Here is a 15,635-nt window from a genome sequence, read left to right on the forward strand (position 1 = left end):
CGCGGCCCAAAATATAAATGCTTTTCAGCATGTAATGTATTTTGTATGCATATTACAATTTTCTGTTCCTCTTAATTTCTATTCTTGTTCCCTTGAGAAGTTGGATACTTGCTAGACTTGAAAGGCAACTTTTAATCTCAATTAGCCTAGCTACAAAACAATGAATTGTGCTAAAGAATTCTAAAGCTTTCAGGAGTAGATGCATTGCACTACCAAGTCGTCTGCTCTAGAATAGAATGAATTGGTTCTTATGATATTACGCAACTACTCACAGAGAGCGCATTTGTGTCAAGATTGTACAATGCAAATTTCAGGTTGTAGGCTAAGTTTTCAAGAGACTATTGATTTAAGGTGCCTCAATTTTTGGGTGACCAACTTCAGACATTGAAGGGGCCTGATTTTCAAAAAGTGTTGAGCATCAACCTTCTTAAAATCAGGCCTCTTTGTTTAGTTTTAAAAATCTAAGTCGTATAACTTAGAAATTCCTGTCCGTTCCAGCTGAGGAATAAGGAGAGGCGGACACAGCTAATCAAGCAAGGAGCCCCGGGAGGGGCGATCCGTTTATTTCAATTGCAATTGGGTTCGAGCTCATAAGTCAGCAAGAACAAAGGAAACACTTACACCAAAGCATTATATGCAGTTGCTTATGATAATCTATTGCTCTATGATTGGCCAAAATGTGCTATCATTACCATACGTAATTAGCAAGCTACATGTATCTGTCCCTCTTATGACCCCCTTATTGTTCATCTACTTGCTCCCCCCCTTGCATTATTTTGCAAACCAATCAGTTAATTATCTACAGGACGCAGGCACAGAAAGTCCCATTGTCTCCAGGTTTGGTTATATTTCCTCTCGAAGGAACTTCCTGAGTTAGGACTATGCATAGCTGTGCTATATATCTTCCATGTGTAGGTGACAAATTTGCCACCTGGTAGTTAAGTTTTAACTGCCCTCATCATTAATAACTCAATAAAATCCCAGCAGCGTTCCCAGTAGTCATTTCACAGGGACTCAGCCAGAGACCCCTTTCCACCCTTCATCCTTACAAGAAGCAGCCCTCTTCAGAAACAAACCCTCTTCAAGTTGTCTCAAGTTGGGCATTCAAAAATTGAAGTACCTAAAATTTCCTAAGCAGCCCTTGGGAGGGGGTGATTAATCAAGTACATTTAACTGAGTTTTGATAGTTCATTTTCAAGAATATGTAGTGGGGGGAAAATGTAGAACAGCTACCATGGATGAACAAAAGGTATATTGTGAAAGTGATGAGGAACAGCAATTGCTGTTTCTGCCACATGCACACCGCTACCCTCAGGCGCTCCGCTGGCTCTGCAGCCTGGCCTCACGCCTCGTTGCTGCTTCTAGAATACACACGTGATCCATCCACTATTTTTCCCAGTTAAGTGTCTGTTTATTTTAGTGTAGTTCCATAAACACTGCTTCAGTGTATTTTTAGGTGATTTGCTATAACTGTAAAAATGTGAACATGATCCTATTTCCAACATTTATAGTATTTTAAGGCAAACCTTTAAATTTATATTTTTCATATATAGGTAGAAATAATTCAAGAACTTGTTACTGGTTACGAAGCCTCTCTGAAAACCTGTGACTTTTTTAGTCCATATGGTAAGTTTCAATAGACAGGTATTAAAATTACATTTCAGTTACTAATCCCTGTATTAACAGTTATCAATAATTGTTGGAGTGCTGCTACCTTTTGCCAGAGAATAGTTATATCTCTACCTTTTTGCAAATAAAAACAATTTAGCAAATATTTGCTGAATTTGTCAAGTTTTTTTTGTTTTTTTCCCCAAATGAAGTCTTCAGCCTTATTGGCCACTGTAATTTTATATCTGTTTTGTTACAGAAAATGGAGAGAAGGAGCCCCCAACGACACTACTTTGGGTTCGTTATTTCCTGGCACAGCACTTTGACAAACTTGGCCAGTGTTCATTGGCCTTGGAATACATTAATGCTGCAATTGCAAGCACTCCAACATTAATAGAACTGTTCTATTTAAAAGCAAAAATTTACAAGGTAAAAAAGTTGAATTAAATGTGTCTAATTTTAGGCTATGAGAGGTCCCTTACTCAGTTGAAATTTTCAGAAGTGTGATTATCTGGTTTTGGGCATGATCATTTGTTCTGTTTTTTATTGGACACTCTTCTGTCAATCAGAAAATGTAAACACACTTTCCAGTTTGTTTATAATATGGAGTAAAGCATGATAACTTACGATGAGTGGTCATTTTGGAAAGTCCACAGGAAAAAAAGACTAAAATCTATCCTTAATATTTCTAAGGTGCTTATAAATCCTGGTGCCAAAGTACTAATAGCTATAAATGTCTATATTTAGTCAAAAATGTATTTAATAATGAAATATAACTGACTTTTTCCCCCATAACAGCATGTAGGTAATCTCAAGGAAGCTGCCAAATGGATGGATGAAGCACAGTCTTTGGATACAGCAGATAGATTCATCAACTCCAAATGTGCAAAATATATGCTCCGAGCAAATATGGTGAAAGATGCAGAGGAGATGTGTTCCAAGTTTACAAGGGTAGGAAATATTGTTTTAAAGAGGGGGTTTGTAGTATTGTCATTTGGAAAATCACATATATCCGATGTAAGTATCTGATACCACATCTCTGCCAGAGTAACTGATTTGAGTGACAACAGAAATCTATCCATTTAGAGATATTTGTTCATTGTTAAGGTATGCTTGCCTGTGTAATTATAACTTAATATTAGTAATAAATAATTTTCTAGCAGACTATGATGTAGCACAGATGTTATGCCAGAAATGTTTATTCATTGCCACATGTACAGGAGTAAATCACTTTGTGGAACACACTTGATAGCTATCTTGTCTTGGAAAATTGTCATTGTCAAGCTATGTAACTTGGACTAATTGTTTAAGAACAAATCTGCTGCATTTCAAATTGTTCATGTTGAATCCAAGTCATTTCAATAAGACTTAGGCTTCTAAGGGCTAGATTTTCAAAGCTATTTTGGCACCTAAAGATGCAGATAGACATCTATTAGGATTTTCAAAAACACCTAAATAGTAAGTGCATAATTCCCATTGATTTAATTTGAAAGTGGGATTTAGCTTACTAAACCACTTTTATGCACTCCTGAAAACTTAGCTTGTAGCCCCCTGCTTATAAAATCCACGATGTCTGCGTTCACGTGAGTATAAAAACTAAGATTCTCACTGCAAAACAGTTTGCATAGTTCCAGAAATTTAAGCAGTACTTCAAAAATACCATTCTCTTACCTAAGGTGCTCACCGCTTGTCAGTTTCCAGAAACTGTAGAAATCCACAGTGTAGTCTGATGGTTCCCATAAACAGAGTGGGGGAGGATCTGGTTTGATTTAATTTGATTTAGCGTGCTATTTAGTTTCTGTATAAAGTTTTTTGTACTGTGGAAAACAAGATGTCTTTTTTTCTTAGAATATCAATGGAAGTCTTTGGCTCTTCTGTTGAATAATCTGACTATGAAAGTTTTGAGCTAGATGTTTATTGATATTTTTATCAGCTGACTTGAAGAAAAATATTTATTTTCCTCTATTAATGGAACAAAATTGTAGTATTTTCTTCATATGTAGTAATGCCATCTACTGTATCTATAGTTTAATTGATAATACAGAATTAAGCCAAAGATACATTTGTGTTAAATAACTTGTATGTCAGAATTAGATTTGTTTAGTAGTGTTTTCCTTTCCTCTTAAGTGTTTTGAGAATTTGGTGGCAAACTTGGTTTCTTGTATGTCATTATTTTGATAGTTTATAGAATGTGCCTTCCAATTTTTTCAATAGTTTTTATTGATCTAAAATCTTGAAATTTATAAAACAAAAATTCTACAATTCTCCTTATATATTTTTTTTTAATATTCCAAATCCAGAGTATAAAAATTGTGTTTGAAGTCAGTAGAGGTACTGTCAACAAACCAATAAATATACCTGTTGGTTTTAAACTAGCAGGTGCTTCCTCTGATTCAGGCAAAAAAGAATAAACTACTCCTTCAAAAACTTAAGGATTCTCATAAAAATTAGTCTTATATTTCACTTCCTCTTAATCTTAGAAGAGGGAATTGTCTCTTTTCTTGTTTGAATTTATCTTGAAAATATATTGAGATATTACCCTGCAAAATGAATTATTTTTCAAGTATATTAATCTGTGCCCATGTGGCTTTGCAGAAGTACCACTTAAAGAAACAAGGAGGCTGGAAGAAGAATCAGCTGGAGCAGAAGTTATTTTTTTCTTTTTCAGAATGTCAATAATTATTTAATAAGGGAGGTTTTGCAATTATAGCCATTTTTTATTGTACTGCAAATGTGTTTATAGATGAATGAATGGTTGTTCAGTAACAAAAGTCACGTGTGAGGGGGAAAAAAACAGCAGTTGATAACTGGTTAAACCAATAATTTATGAATCTCTTCATTTTAGGAAGGGACATCTGCTATGGAAAATCTAAATGAGATGCAGTGTATGTGGTTCCAGACTGAATGCGCTTCAGCTTATCAGAGATTAGCGAAGTATGGTGATGCCTTGAAAAAATGTCATGAAGTGGAAAGGGTAAGTAGGTAAAAAGATTGATCTGTTTCCTATATAAATTTTTTCATAATGCAGTGTAAATATTGGTTGCATCAATCAGTTCAGCATGCCATTCGTCACATTTAAAAATCTTGATATTGCAGTTTTAAAAAATGCTATACAATCAGCGGGTTAACTTAATGGATAACAGATTTTTTTTATTAAACGAAAAATCCAATCACCATAAATCTTTTTGACATGCTATTATCTAAAACTATTCTTACATTACTTTGTGCCATCTCTCTTCTATCTGGTCAAAAATTTAGACACTGTTTAAAAACAAAATAAAATGGGGTAGTATTTTCTGATGGAATCGGAACAATAAAAATTGTTGTTCGCATCAACGAGACGGGGGCTTGTTTTTTGGGTAAATTAAATTAGCTTTCTTTTTTAAAGAGATGGAGGGGAGATTTCTCTTAACTACATTTCTACAGTAAATGGTTCTCTCTTATTTTCCATGGTAGATATGTCGGGGCTGCAAATAATGCTAATTGTTACTCCACTTTGTATCTAGATGGTAATGAACAGAAAATCAGTGAAAAGATTTAAGTATGATCTTGTTTTTTGGTTTGTTTTTTTTAAAGCATTTTTTTGAGATAACAGATGATCAGTTTGACTTCCACACATACTGCATGAGAAAGATGACTCTTCGGGCCTATGTAGACCTTCTGAGATTGGAAGATGTTCTCAGGAAACATGCCTTCTATTTCAAGGCTGCTCAATCAGCAATTGAAATCTACTTGAAACTACATGATAATCCTCTGACCAATGAAAGCAAAGAACAAGAAGTGAATTCAGGTACCTAGGCAGTAATGCAGGCCAATGTGTACATAACACAAATTAAAATTTACCACGTTAAATAACATTGCATGCTATAAAATTATTATATATTGTACCATACAGAAGTTTTCATTTTCTGTCCTTGAATGTTTGATCAGTGACTGAAAAGAAATAGTCAAGAATAAATATTATTGCAGACAAGCTTTTTTTATCAAATTACAAAACTAGTAGTTGAACAAAAGACAGATGTCGGTTGAATTTAGTAAAGTATTTGGTGTATATAAAATACCTTCTAAAATTTTATCTTGTTTTAGATATAAACACCACTACATAGATCTTAACCAGGAAAATAATAAATGAAGAGGTAATGATAAAACAATCATGTATTGAGTTTAGGTTCCGGAAGGTAGTCAATGGATTGCTGCAGTAATTGGTGTTAGACCTAATGTAGTTAATACCGTATATACTTGTTCATTAGCCCGTTCGTTTATAAGCTGACCCCCCAAGATGGTTAGGTAAAAATAGCAAAAACTGTATGACCCTTTCATAAGCTGACCCTATATTTCAGGGGTTGGCAAACCTTGGCTCCTGGCCGTCAGGGTAAGCCGCTGGCAGGTTGGGATGTTTTGTTTACCTGGAGCGTCTGCAGGCATGGAGCCCCTCAGCTCCCGGTGGCTGCGGTTTGCCGTTCCCAGCCAGCTCCCATTGGCTAGGAACAGCAAACCGTGGCCACAGGGAGCTGAAGGGCTCCATGGCTGCAGACGCGCCAGGTAAACAGAACAACGATGTATTAGATATTCAATTCAATGATTCCATAGAGTTTAAAATCATCAAATTTTAGTGTAGACCCCGTTTATAAGCCGACCCCCCGCTCTTTGATGCGTCACTCTTTTACCAAAAATATTCGGCTTATGAACGAGTATATATGGTATATTAATAATTTTAGGTATTTTACACCCACCACTCTGCCTGGGGAGAACATACAGAGACACGTAGAGATGTTAGAATTATGTACAGGAAATAAATTGAGCTTCAGCTTGGCAAAATACAAGTGAATACATCTGGGAAATCTGAAACTGGTATTCATTGGGAAAAATATTTTCTCAAAGTGTAAATGAGAAGGATCTAAGGGGGTAATAATAGTGAGTAAATTAGTTATGAGGTTCTTCAAATGCAGTATGCCTGCAAAACGTCTAAAAATTTTACTTCCCACCTATGCACCAGTGATGCTGCAACTAGAATATTGCATGTATCCAGAGCATCTTAATATTGAGACAGCATTGACCAAGGGGAAGAAATTCAAAGATGATAATTTAATTTTTTTTAAAGGACAGGAAGAATTGACATATGTGAGACCAATAAATCCTTATCCTCCCTTCAGAGTATAATAAATTACACAATATATAGTGTATAATAAGATGCATGTTTTACAGCACAGCTCAATGCCCTTATGTCACTTTTTTCCTTTCTCCGCCAAGTTGTCTGTCTGTTTATAGCGTAAGCTCCTCTACAAAGCACCTAGTACATTAGCTGTATATAAATTATTTATGCTATATAATAGTTATACTACCTTCTAAGTTAAATTTAAGTCTATGCACTTAAAGGGTGGAAACCCTCCGGTGTAGTAGTAATGTTTTAGGAGGTTTCCAGTAGATCTTACCAAGAGCATTAAGATGATATTGAACTAAGGGTAATAGGTGAATTTAAGTTTAGCCTCCAAGAAAAATGTCATCCACCTTTTGTTGGGCCACCTGAGATCTTTGGATGAAAAGCCCTGTATGAGTAATAATGTCCAAAGGATATAAATAATATAATGAGATTTCCAAATTTTGCATTTCATCTGACTCATGGTTTAAATGAATACTTCTAAGTTTCTGGACTTTCAGTTTTATATTATTTATATAAACCTTGGCATTTAAGATACAAAATGTTTTGTGTTGGATGTGTAATGTCCAGTAATATTAGACTACGTAGTAATTGGTGCATTTTACTGATAAGTGAAAAGGTTTCTTTTTGAAATTTTTGTATAAATACATCTCTCCTTTCCCTATATGAAAAGTCTAGAGATGCGCATATATTGTTTGAGGAAAAACCAAGATTATTATTGAAATTTTGAGTCTATGTATAAATCAGACGTTAAATTAAACTATTTTATTTTATCTATAGAAAACCTGTCAGCCAAAGAACTGAAAAAAATGCTTAGCAAGCAGAGAAGAGCACAGAAGAAAGCTAAACTTGAAGAGGAGAGAAAGCATGCAGAAAGAGAACGACAGCAAAAGACTCAAAAGAAAAAACGAGATGAGGAAGAGGAGGAAACTAGTGGTCCCAAGGAAGAATTAATTCCTGAAAAACTGGAAAGAGTAAGCATTGTGTTACTTGTTATGTAAAATTTATGACAGTTTCATCTTATGATATTCTTTGGCCACCCCATCCCCACACACTTCTGGAAGATTGTACTTCAGATAGGTGTCGTCATGGTTTATTGGTTGGCTGTGTGATCTCTTAAACTCTGTAGATAATTCATTCTGGGGTATAAATGAAGATTTTTCTGTTTTGTGCCAATACTCTAGAAATCAGATAGGTGATTGAAGCACTCTTTTGCATGCTGTGCATAGTGGGACCAGGACAGGGGTGTGGTTTTTGTTGTTGTTTGTTTTTGTTTTTTTTTTTTTTTTTTGTTCAAAAAACAAAAGGGCTAATCTGTCACTGCATAGTGGTAGAGCTTCATGGAAAGCTTCATCTTTTTAAAAGATGTATGGTAGTGATAGATGCCTCCTTTATGTAACTTTAATTTTGTCTTCTATTAAAACAGGTCAAAAATCCATTAGAGGAAGCTATTAAGTTCCTTATGCCACTTAAGAATCTTGTTGCAGATAATGTAGACACACATCTGTTAGCATTTGAAATATACTTTAGAAAAGGTAAAGTATATGCAAGTTTTAATTTTTTTCTCCAAATGTTCTAATCTTTATTTCAGCCTATTTTTACCCAACTGTAGTCTCCATTTACTAACATACTGAGGCAAGAGTTTCCATCATGCCCAGCGTTAGTGGATAAATATTACAGAAAATTTAATGTATGCCATGTCACCTTTGTTTGGCAGCACATAATTTGTTCTTAAAACTGACTTTAAGAATAAAGGAATTTGTGATTATATGCTAATTAGATGATATGGAGGAAAAAATATTTCTAGTTGTAATTCTTTAGCAATTAAAAAAAATTAGACTAATGTACCTGATGCAATGTTGCTAATAATAGTGAGCAGCAGCTTTTTTATAATGGAATGATGTTAGGGGCTGCCACGTTATATGTGTTTTATATCTGGGTATTGAGAGTACTGATATGACAATTCTGCATAAGACTTAGTGTTTCTAATATTTGCATTAGATTTACTAATGAAACTGCAAAGGATTTGGGGATATAACTTCCTGTAAAAGATAGACACCTAAATATTATACTTATGTTACATGGTTGCTGGATCCTTCAGAAAATATTGCTATCATTTTGTAAAAAAACAGATTTTTTTTTTTTTAATTTCTGAAAAGAAAAGAGTAAAAATGTACTTAACTTACTTTTTTAACTAAATCTAAAGGTTTGGAGCATTTGGGGGTATGTTTATGAGAAAGTTAAGGATTTGGGTTGGTGTCTGCAATGACACCATTTTTTTTAAAGGAACACAAAGTTAGAGATGTATTTAACGTTGGTTTTGGTTTTTTGGTTCTTGTTTTTTGCATAGGAAAGTTTCTGTTAATGTTGCAGTCTGTCAAGAGAGCTTTTGCTATCAACAATAACAACCCATGGCTACATGAATGTTTGATTAAATTCTCTAAATCTGGTATGTACAATGAAACTGCTGTAGATATTTTATAGTGTCTAAATACTATAGAAACACTAAAATATTTAAAGTAACATAGACACACATGGCAAAAAAATTACATTTATATACAAAGTGTTCAGAATTTCATCAGAACCTATTGAAGCCATTTAATGTTTTGCTGAAAACCAAAGATGGTAAAATATTGACTTCTGTAATACTGATTTCAATCATAAAGTGTGTGTGTGTGTGTGTGCATGCTAAAGAGGTGCATTTGCAGACGTGAAGTTTCTCTAGAACAATAGCAGCAATGGTAACTTTTTCTGCTTTTCTTTTCCTAAGTATCTGATCATAGTAATCTCCCAGAAATTGTGAACAAGGTCCTAACTCAAGAAATGCAGAAAATTTTTGTTAACAAAGATTTGGAAAGTTTTAATGAAGAGTTTCTCAAATATAATGCTACCTCCATTCTGCATCTGCTCTCAGGTTTGTTTATTTTGATGCTATGAAAATGTTAAATGATGGTAAATAATTAACTTAATGTCTTTCTCTGTACTTCATTCCAATCAGAATATGTCAGAGGCTCAGATGCAAATTATTTTTGACATTTCTGCTTGTTTGAAGGGCTTTAGTAATCCACTTGCCCACTCTCTGCCTCATGTGGGAAGCTTTCCGTTTCTACAGGATTTATTTTAAAAAAAAACCATAAGATTCTATCCGTTGTGGTCTCAAAAAACTTTTGTAATGTAAACAATCCTCGCTCCTTATTTTCCACTCAGCTGGAGTGCCTCTGCTTCTGCTCATAGCTTTTCAAAGCAGCAGCAACAGAATGAAAGAACAAGACTAGTAACTTTCACTGCTGCTATTCACAACACTAGGTAATGACGGATTGCAAGTAGAGATAGGCACATGAGTCCAGGCTGCAGGGAAGCGCCTATTTCCATGAGAGGGTCGGCGCTTAGCCCACACACTTCTCAGCATCTTCTATTAGCTTACGTACCCAGCTCCCCACCTAGCATGCTGGGTTTTGTGGATTATATTTTTAGGCACCTATCTGTCCCCATTCGTTGTGTAGGAGCCTGTAGAGCAATCAGGAATAAAAAGCTATAAAAACTTCTTGAGAAAAGAATATAGTAAGCAAATATGAGACTGAATTACAGACAAGGAATGGATCTAAGTAAGATGGTGCTGCTTTTACTTAGTTACTTTTTAGGTCAAAACCATACTTTTTATGATATTTTTTTCCTTGCTAGTAGGTTGTGTGCTTATTTAGTTTGTGTGTGTTGCATATTTGGGAGAGGGGAAATGTCTGTTCATGCCATTGGACTTATTCCGGTAGGATGCCAAATTACATAAATTTGTAATTCTTCTGATAAGTCGCTTAAAGACCTGTCATACCTGCCAACACTATTAGTTATCATTATTCTAGCAGCTCACCTTAACTCCAGAGCTTTTTAAAAAATAATTCACAATAGTTCTAAAAAGACATCTGCCAGTTCCTTTATCATTGTAGGGTGCATCTCAACTAGCATGCTGACTTGAATGACTTAGTTATCTAGATATTGTTTCCCTATTCTGCCTGTTGACCTCTCTTGCCTTATTAACTCTTGCCTCAGGCATCCTATTTTTAATAACATTTTAGTGAAAACTTGAAACAAAGTTTCCAGTGAGCATTTCATTTTTGTCAGTAGCAGAGCTACAGCTTTACTTTATCCTTATGCTCTTAATGTCAAATATTTTTGCTGTGTCATCACTTATAATAAGTAAAATGTGAAAATATAATTTTCTTATACAAAATATAATGGATGGAAACAATTATATGTTCTAAAATCTGTAGAAAGCCCCAATCCATAATATCTTCCTTTTTGTTTTTGGATTGTTTTCTGAATCAGTTTATAATTTTACAATAAATCAAGTATTGTACTTGTATGTTGTCAGTATCTGATCAAATGTTTGTTTTTTTCCCCTTATGCTTAAGGTGCTAAGATGATGTATTTCCTGGACAAATCAAGACAAGAGAAAGCTATTGCTATTGCTACTAGATTAGATGAAACTATGAGAGACAAAAATGTGAAGGTAAACTAATTTAATTGTAACCTCTTTGTATATTTAGGGACAAAGTAGGTGTGTTATACGAAGTGCAAGATACATGTACAGTTAATTTTTCTGAATCTTGATTATTAATATTAAAAGGAATATTTTTATTTTGGTTAAAGTTATATTGATGTCAGACCTCTGTAAACAAGGACAATGAGACTTATTGCCAGCAGAGGGCACAACATTCATTAATTATGCAAGCGAGATTTAGAGAGCCCCATGTTTTCTTTGGCAATAAAATAGTCTAAACTTAACTGTTGCTCTTGTTTCTTTAGACTTTAACAAAGGTTTTCGAGGCACTGCTTGATGGCAGCTTCGGAAGCTGCCATACCCAATATGAAGAGTATCGGACAGCATGTCATAAACTGTTTCCTTTTACGTCTGCCTTTATGCCTGCCACAAATGAGGATGACAGTAGCTTTGCATCAGTGAACCATACAGCCGTTAACCATGATGTGCTGTCCAATGAAATTTGAAGTAGTGTACAAATAAAATATTGGACTATACCTACAGACTGGTGGGATGCAGATCAGGTTTACTTTTCCAGGATGCAGTTTTTATATCTTACAGGTATAAAATGAAATATTTGGATGGTTAAATGAAAATGGAGTATGCTATTAGCGTGTTTTTCATCCAAAAAGAACTGCCAATGTTTATGTAAACATTATCTCTAATCAACATTTGTCATGTTTATTCTTGTACTGTTTTAAGTCTTTTAAAATCCCCAAATTCAACAACAAAATCCCCAAATTATCGACATTAAAGACTACTTTCACCTAATGTTGTTATATATAGAAATAAGTATAATTTCTTGGTAATGAAATTATCAGTTGAGCAGATTTTAGCAAATTAAGACTGAAAAGTGCTGCTTGTATCATCCCCTCATCTTTTTCTGTTTGTTTTGGTTTCTTTAAGTTTGGTCATTTTGGTTTCTTTTGAAGCACATAACTGTAAATGTTGGCTGTTTGCATGTTTCTTGTCAATTCTGTGTCTTATATGGAACTAGTGCTGGTGGATATGGAGGTTTGGTTAAAAATTGATGGTAAGAGTTTTCAAAAACTCTTTTCTTTCTACCTTTTGTTCCATAGCTATTGTTTCCTTATGTTTTTGAATGGTTTAACATTTTAAAAAACAGTTGAGTACATGTAATTCCCTGAAATAATAGTGAATATGATCCTGTTTAGATACCATTGTCTGTCTGCCTGTCTTCTTTCTTTTTTCACTGCCACTTATTGGTTTGGAAAAGCTACTCCAGTTTTGGGCAGATGCATAAGGTACAATAATGGGGAATATGGTTCTCCTCAGGATCATAAAAATTCACTGGTAAGTTTACTGTATACCTCCATTAAAAGTCTTAGGTGTGGACTTATAGCCGATAAATGTAATACTTCTCTTGCCTAAATACTATTGCTTTAAGTGCTACAAAAGCAACTAGTAGTTGAGGAGTGCATTTTATATTTAAAAAACTATTTAAGGGAGCACAAATAGGCTGACTACAAATCACAATGAACCTCTTTCTTATTCTGTGTTCTGGTGCATTAACTAATAGTGCATAAAATATACAACACATCAAAATGAAAGTCTGAACTTAATATAGCTGTTTTAAAGCATAATATTGCTGGACAAAATGGCTACATATGACAGCTTTGCGTTCTACAAGAACTGCTATCAAAACCTAAGTATACTGAGGCTTGTTCAGAAAATACATTTTTCTGGAAACGGCAATGGAATCATTCAATCAGATTTGTTTTTATTTCACTGTAATGTAAATATTTTCAGTAATATTAACTAGCCCCTCTAAGGCTAATATAAGTTCATGAAGGGGGATTTTATTAAGACAAATAAACTGTTCTAATTAAAATGGTCTCCTTTGTGTGTCATCTGTTTAGATTCAAAATTGTTGAATGAAAAACTCACTGTAAAATAATGCCAACATATGTTATGCTGTAATAAATTATTTTGTACACACTTGCCTTTGGTTTTAATTTTTTGCAGAGTCTATGGCCACACAATTTTAAAGTAGAAAATCCATTTAACATAAATTAGTTTTTCTCTTTGAATGCTACTAGCCTCAATTCCATAGTCACTGGAAGTTCAACATGAATCCTATGTAAGTTGTGAAAAAATAATTCCTGCACCCACAACCTCATAGGTGTTTTGGTAACTGATTTCTCTGAGAGACCTCTACAAGCAACTTTTGTCTCATCAGTCTTCCTGCCCAAAACTGACATTCATAATGCCTTTAGGTGGGAAAGTAGCCTATGTATAGATGACGCAGGGAAAAGCATCTGACTGCAGTTATGTGCCATGGAGCCAAAGCACCCTTAGAATCTGTTTGCTTCTGAAGCAGCCTAAGGTGTAAAAGTCAGTTGGCTCACCCAGCATCCACTTTCAATATTTGGCCTGGAAACTGGTGTCTGAATGGATGAAGGTGTAATCGAACACCTAATAAAGGCAGCAGTACTATAGATACAGGTATAGGGTGATAGGAATGCCACTGGGATCTGTTTTTCATCTTGATCTCATAAAGCTTAAATAAAGCCTAGCCTTATCCCCAAGACCGAATATTCATAGCACCATGTCAACAATCTGTTACCTAAGAAAGCAGTAGGAGAATAGAGTGTAAAGAACATCATTGGCAGGTAGATGAACTAGGTAGGTGGTTTTCAAGCTTCCAGAATGGTTGGAGCCCCCGTGAAAAGCGTTTATTAATTGTAATAATCAAATCCCTCCATTCCCCTCTGCTCTTTCTGGACCTGCTGTAGGGGCTGAGGCTAGCTAAGCTTTCTTCATGGCTGGGGCCACAGGTTCAAATTGGTCTGTATAATAGTTTCTGACCATCCTTCAGACCACTGCAAAGAAGGTCTAGGGTGATGTAGGAAGAATAATACATTTACAGAGGTGTCAAGAAGTGGATCCTGTCTGAAAATGTTTTTGGAAATACATGCTACTTTTGCAGTAATTCTAAAGACAAAAATGTCAGGCTTGACAGGGATGGTAACAGCCTCCATGGAGGGGATGTATGCTATCAAAAGCTGTCGCACATGAATTCAAAGAATGTTTATGTACAGAGAATTTTTTTTATATATGCATGCAAATTGTATGTATTCTATTGTAAGTTTGCCTCAGGTTTCTACTAAATTCTAAAATGTTTATTATACTATAGCTGTTATACTTTTGCTTTCCTTTCCTTTTTCCTTCACTTTGTTTTCTATTGTGTACTTTGTTTTTTTCATTCTTGCTTCCCATGTCTCTCCTTTCTCTGTTTCTATTTCCTTCTCATCCATTTCTTCTTTGCTCTTTCTTTATCTTTATACCCATTTGTGTGACTTCACTCAAACTCCTTACTCCACAATCAACAATCTCTAATCCTAATTCCTTTCTATCCATTTATCCCGCAATACCTTTCTTCAGCAATCATGGTGTTCTAGGAACTTTGGGGTAGTACAGCACTGGCACAAGGTCTATGATTACGGTTCCTAGTTGCTGTGATAATACAAATAATTAATAACTGGATTTCTCCTTCCTCTAGTAACACTATCCATAAAGATCTGAACTGTACCCTCTGGGCCAGCATATTCTGGCATTTCCATCGAACTTGAACTGAACTCTGACCCTCACAGATAACATCAAGACCGGCAGCCTCAGATTTGTCCTGCCCCAAACCATTCTCTCCAGTCTAACAACTCTCCCTAAGATTTACCTCAAGCCTCACCTTCCCTTCATTTTTCCTCCTCCAAAGCATATAGCTGATCTCAAATTCAAAAACACTAGCTCTTTTGAGATGTGAGAGGCAGGCCCTTGGCTTTTCAGGTGAGGCAAGAACTGAGATCAGGGTAACTCCTAGTTTCCTACCTCTCCTCTACTGAGGAGCAGGAGGATGTGGAGTGTGCATTTAGCTCTTGTTAGCACACAACTCTGTCATTGTTGTATGTCATTCTATCCGGCACACTTGGTCTATATTCTACTGCAAGGCTCCTACAAGGTCTGTGACACTGGGGCAACAGACTAGAAATTCATTTAAGAACATAAGAACGGCCATACGGGGTCAGACCAAAGGTCCATCTAGCCTAGTATCCTGTCTTCCAACAGTGGCCAAGGCTGGGTGTCCTAGAGGGAATGAACAGAACAGGTAATCAAGTGATCCATCCCCTGTTGCCCGTTCCCAGCATCTGGCAAACAGATTAGGGACACTATCCCTGCCCATCCTGGCTAATAGCCATTGATGGACCTATCCTCCATGAATGTATCTAATTCTTTTCTGAACCCTGTTATAGTCTTGGCCTTCACAACATCCATCTTCACAACTTTCTTTTTAAAAGGTTAATGATATAAATATGAAAA

The 15,635-nt window shown here is 35.3% G+C and overlaps 1 protein-coding gene across 3 annotated transcripts in view; it reads left to right on the forward strand.

Annotated features, from left to right (window-relative positions):
• NAA16 (N-alpha-acetyltransferase 16, NatA auxiliary subunit) overlaps window positions 1-13,259 on the forward strand; it is a 100,861-nt gene extending 87,602 nt beyond the window's left edge. For 2 of the 3 annotated variants that reach the window (XM_054013908.1, XM_054013917.1), the window contains 11 exons: window positions 1,554-1,626; window positions 1,868-2,037; window positions 2,407-2,559; window positions 4,454-4,582; window positions 5,185-5,398; window positions 7,547-7,740; window positions 8,193-8,301; window positions 9,117-9,215; window positions 9,537-9,680; window positions 11,173-11,270; window positions 11,567-13,259. In XM_054013908.1, the coding sequence (XP_053869883.1) occupies window positions 1,554-1,626; window positions 1,868-2,037; window positions 2,407-2,559; window positions 4,454-4,582; window positions 5,185-5,398; window positions 7,547-7,740; window positions 8,193-8,301; window positions 9,117-9,215; window positions 9,537-9,680; window positions 11,173-11,270; window positions 11,567-11,767 (1,584 nt within the window). In that variant the 3' untranslated portion in view covers window positions 11,768-13,259. Of the gene's footprint in view, window positions 1-1,553; window positions 1,627-1,867; window positions 2,038-2,406; window positions 2,560-4,453; window positions 4,583-5,184; window positions 5,399-7,546; window positions 7,741-8,192; window positions 8,302-9,116; window positions 9,216-9,536; window positions 9,681-11,172; window positions 11,271-11,566 lie in introns of those variants that run through there. The other variant, XM_054013926.1, reaches the window with a different exon arrangement.
• The last annotated feature ends 2,376 nt before the right edge of the window (window positions 13,260-15,635 follow it).

The sequence above is a fragment of the Malaclemys terrapin genome, chromosome 1, assembly GCF_027887155.1.
Source record: "Malaclemys terrapin pileata isolate rMalTer1 chromosome 1, rMalTer1.hap1, whole genome shotgun sequence".
NCBI lineage: Eukaryota > Metazoa > Chordata > Testudines > Emydidae > Malaclemys > Malaclemys terrapin.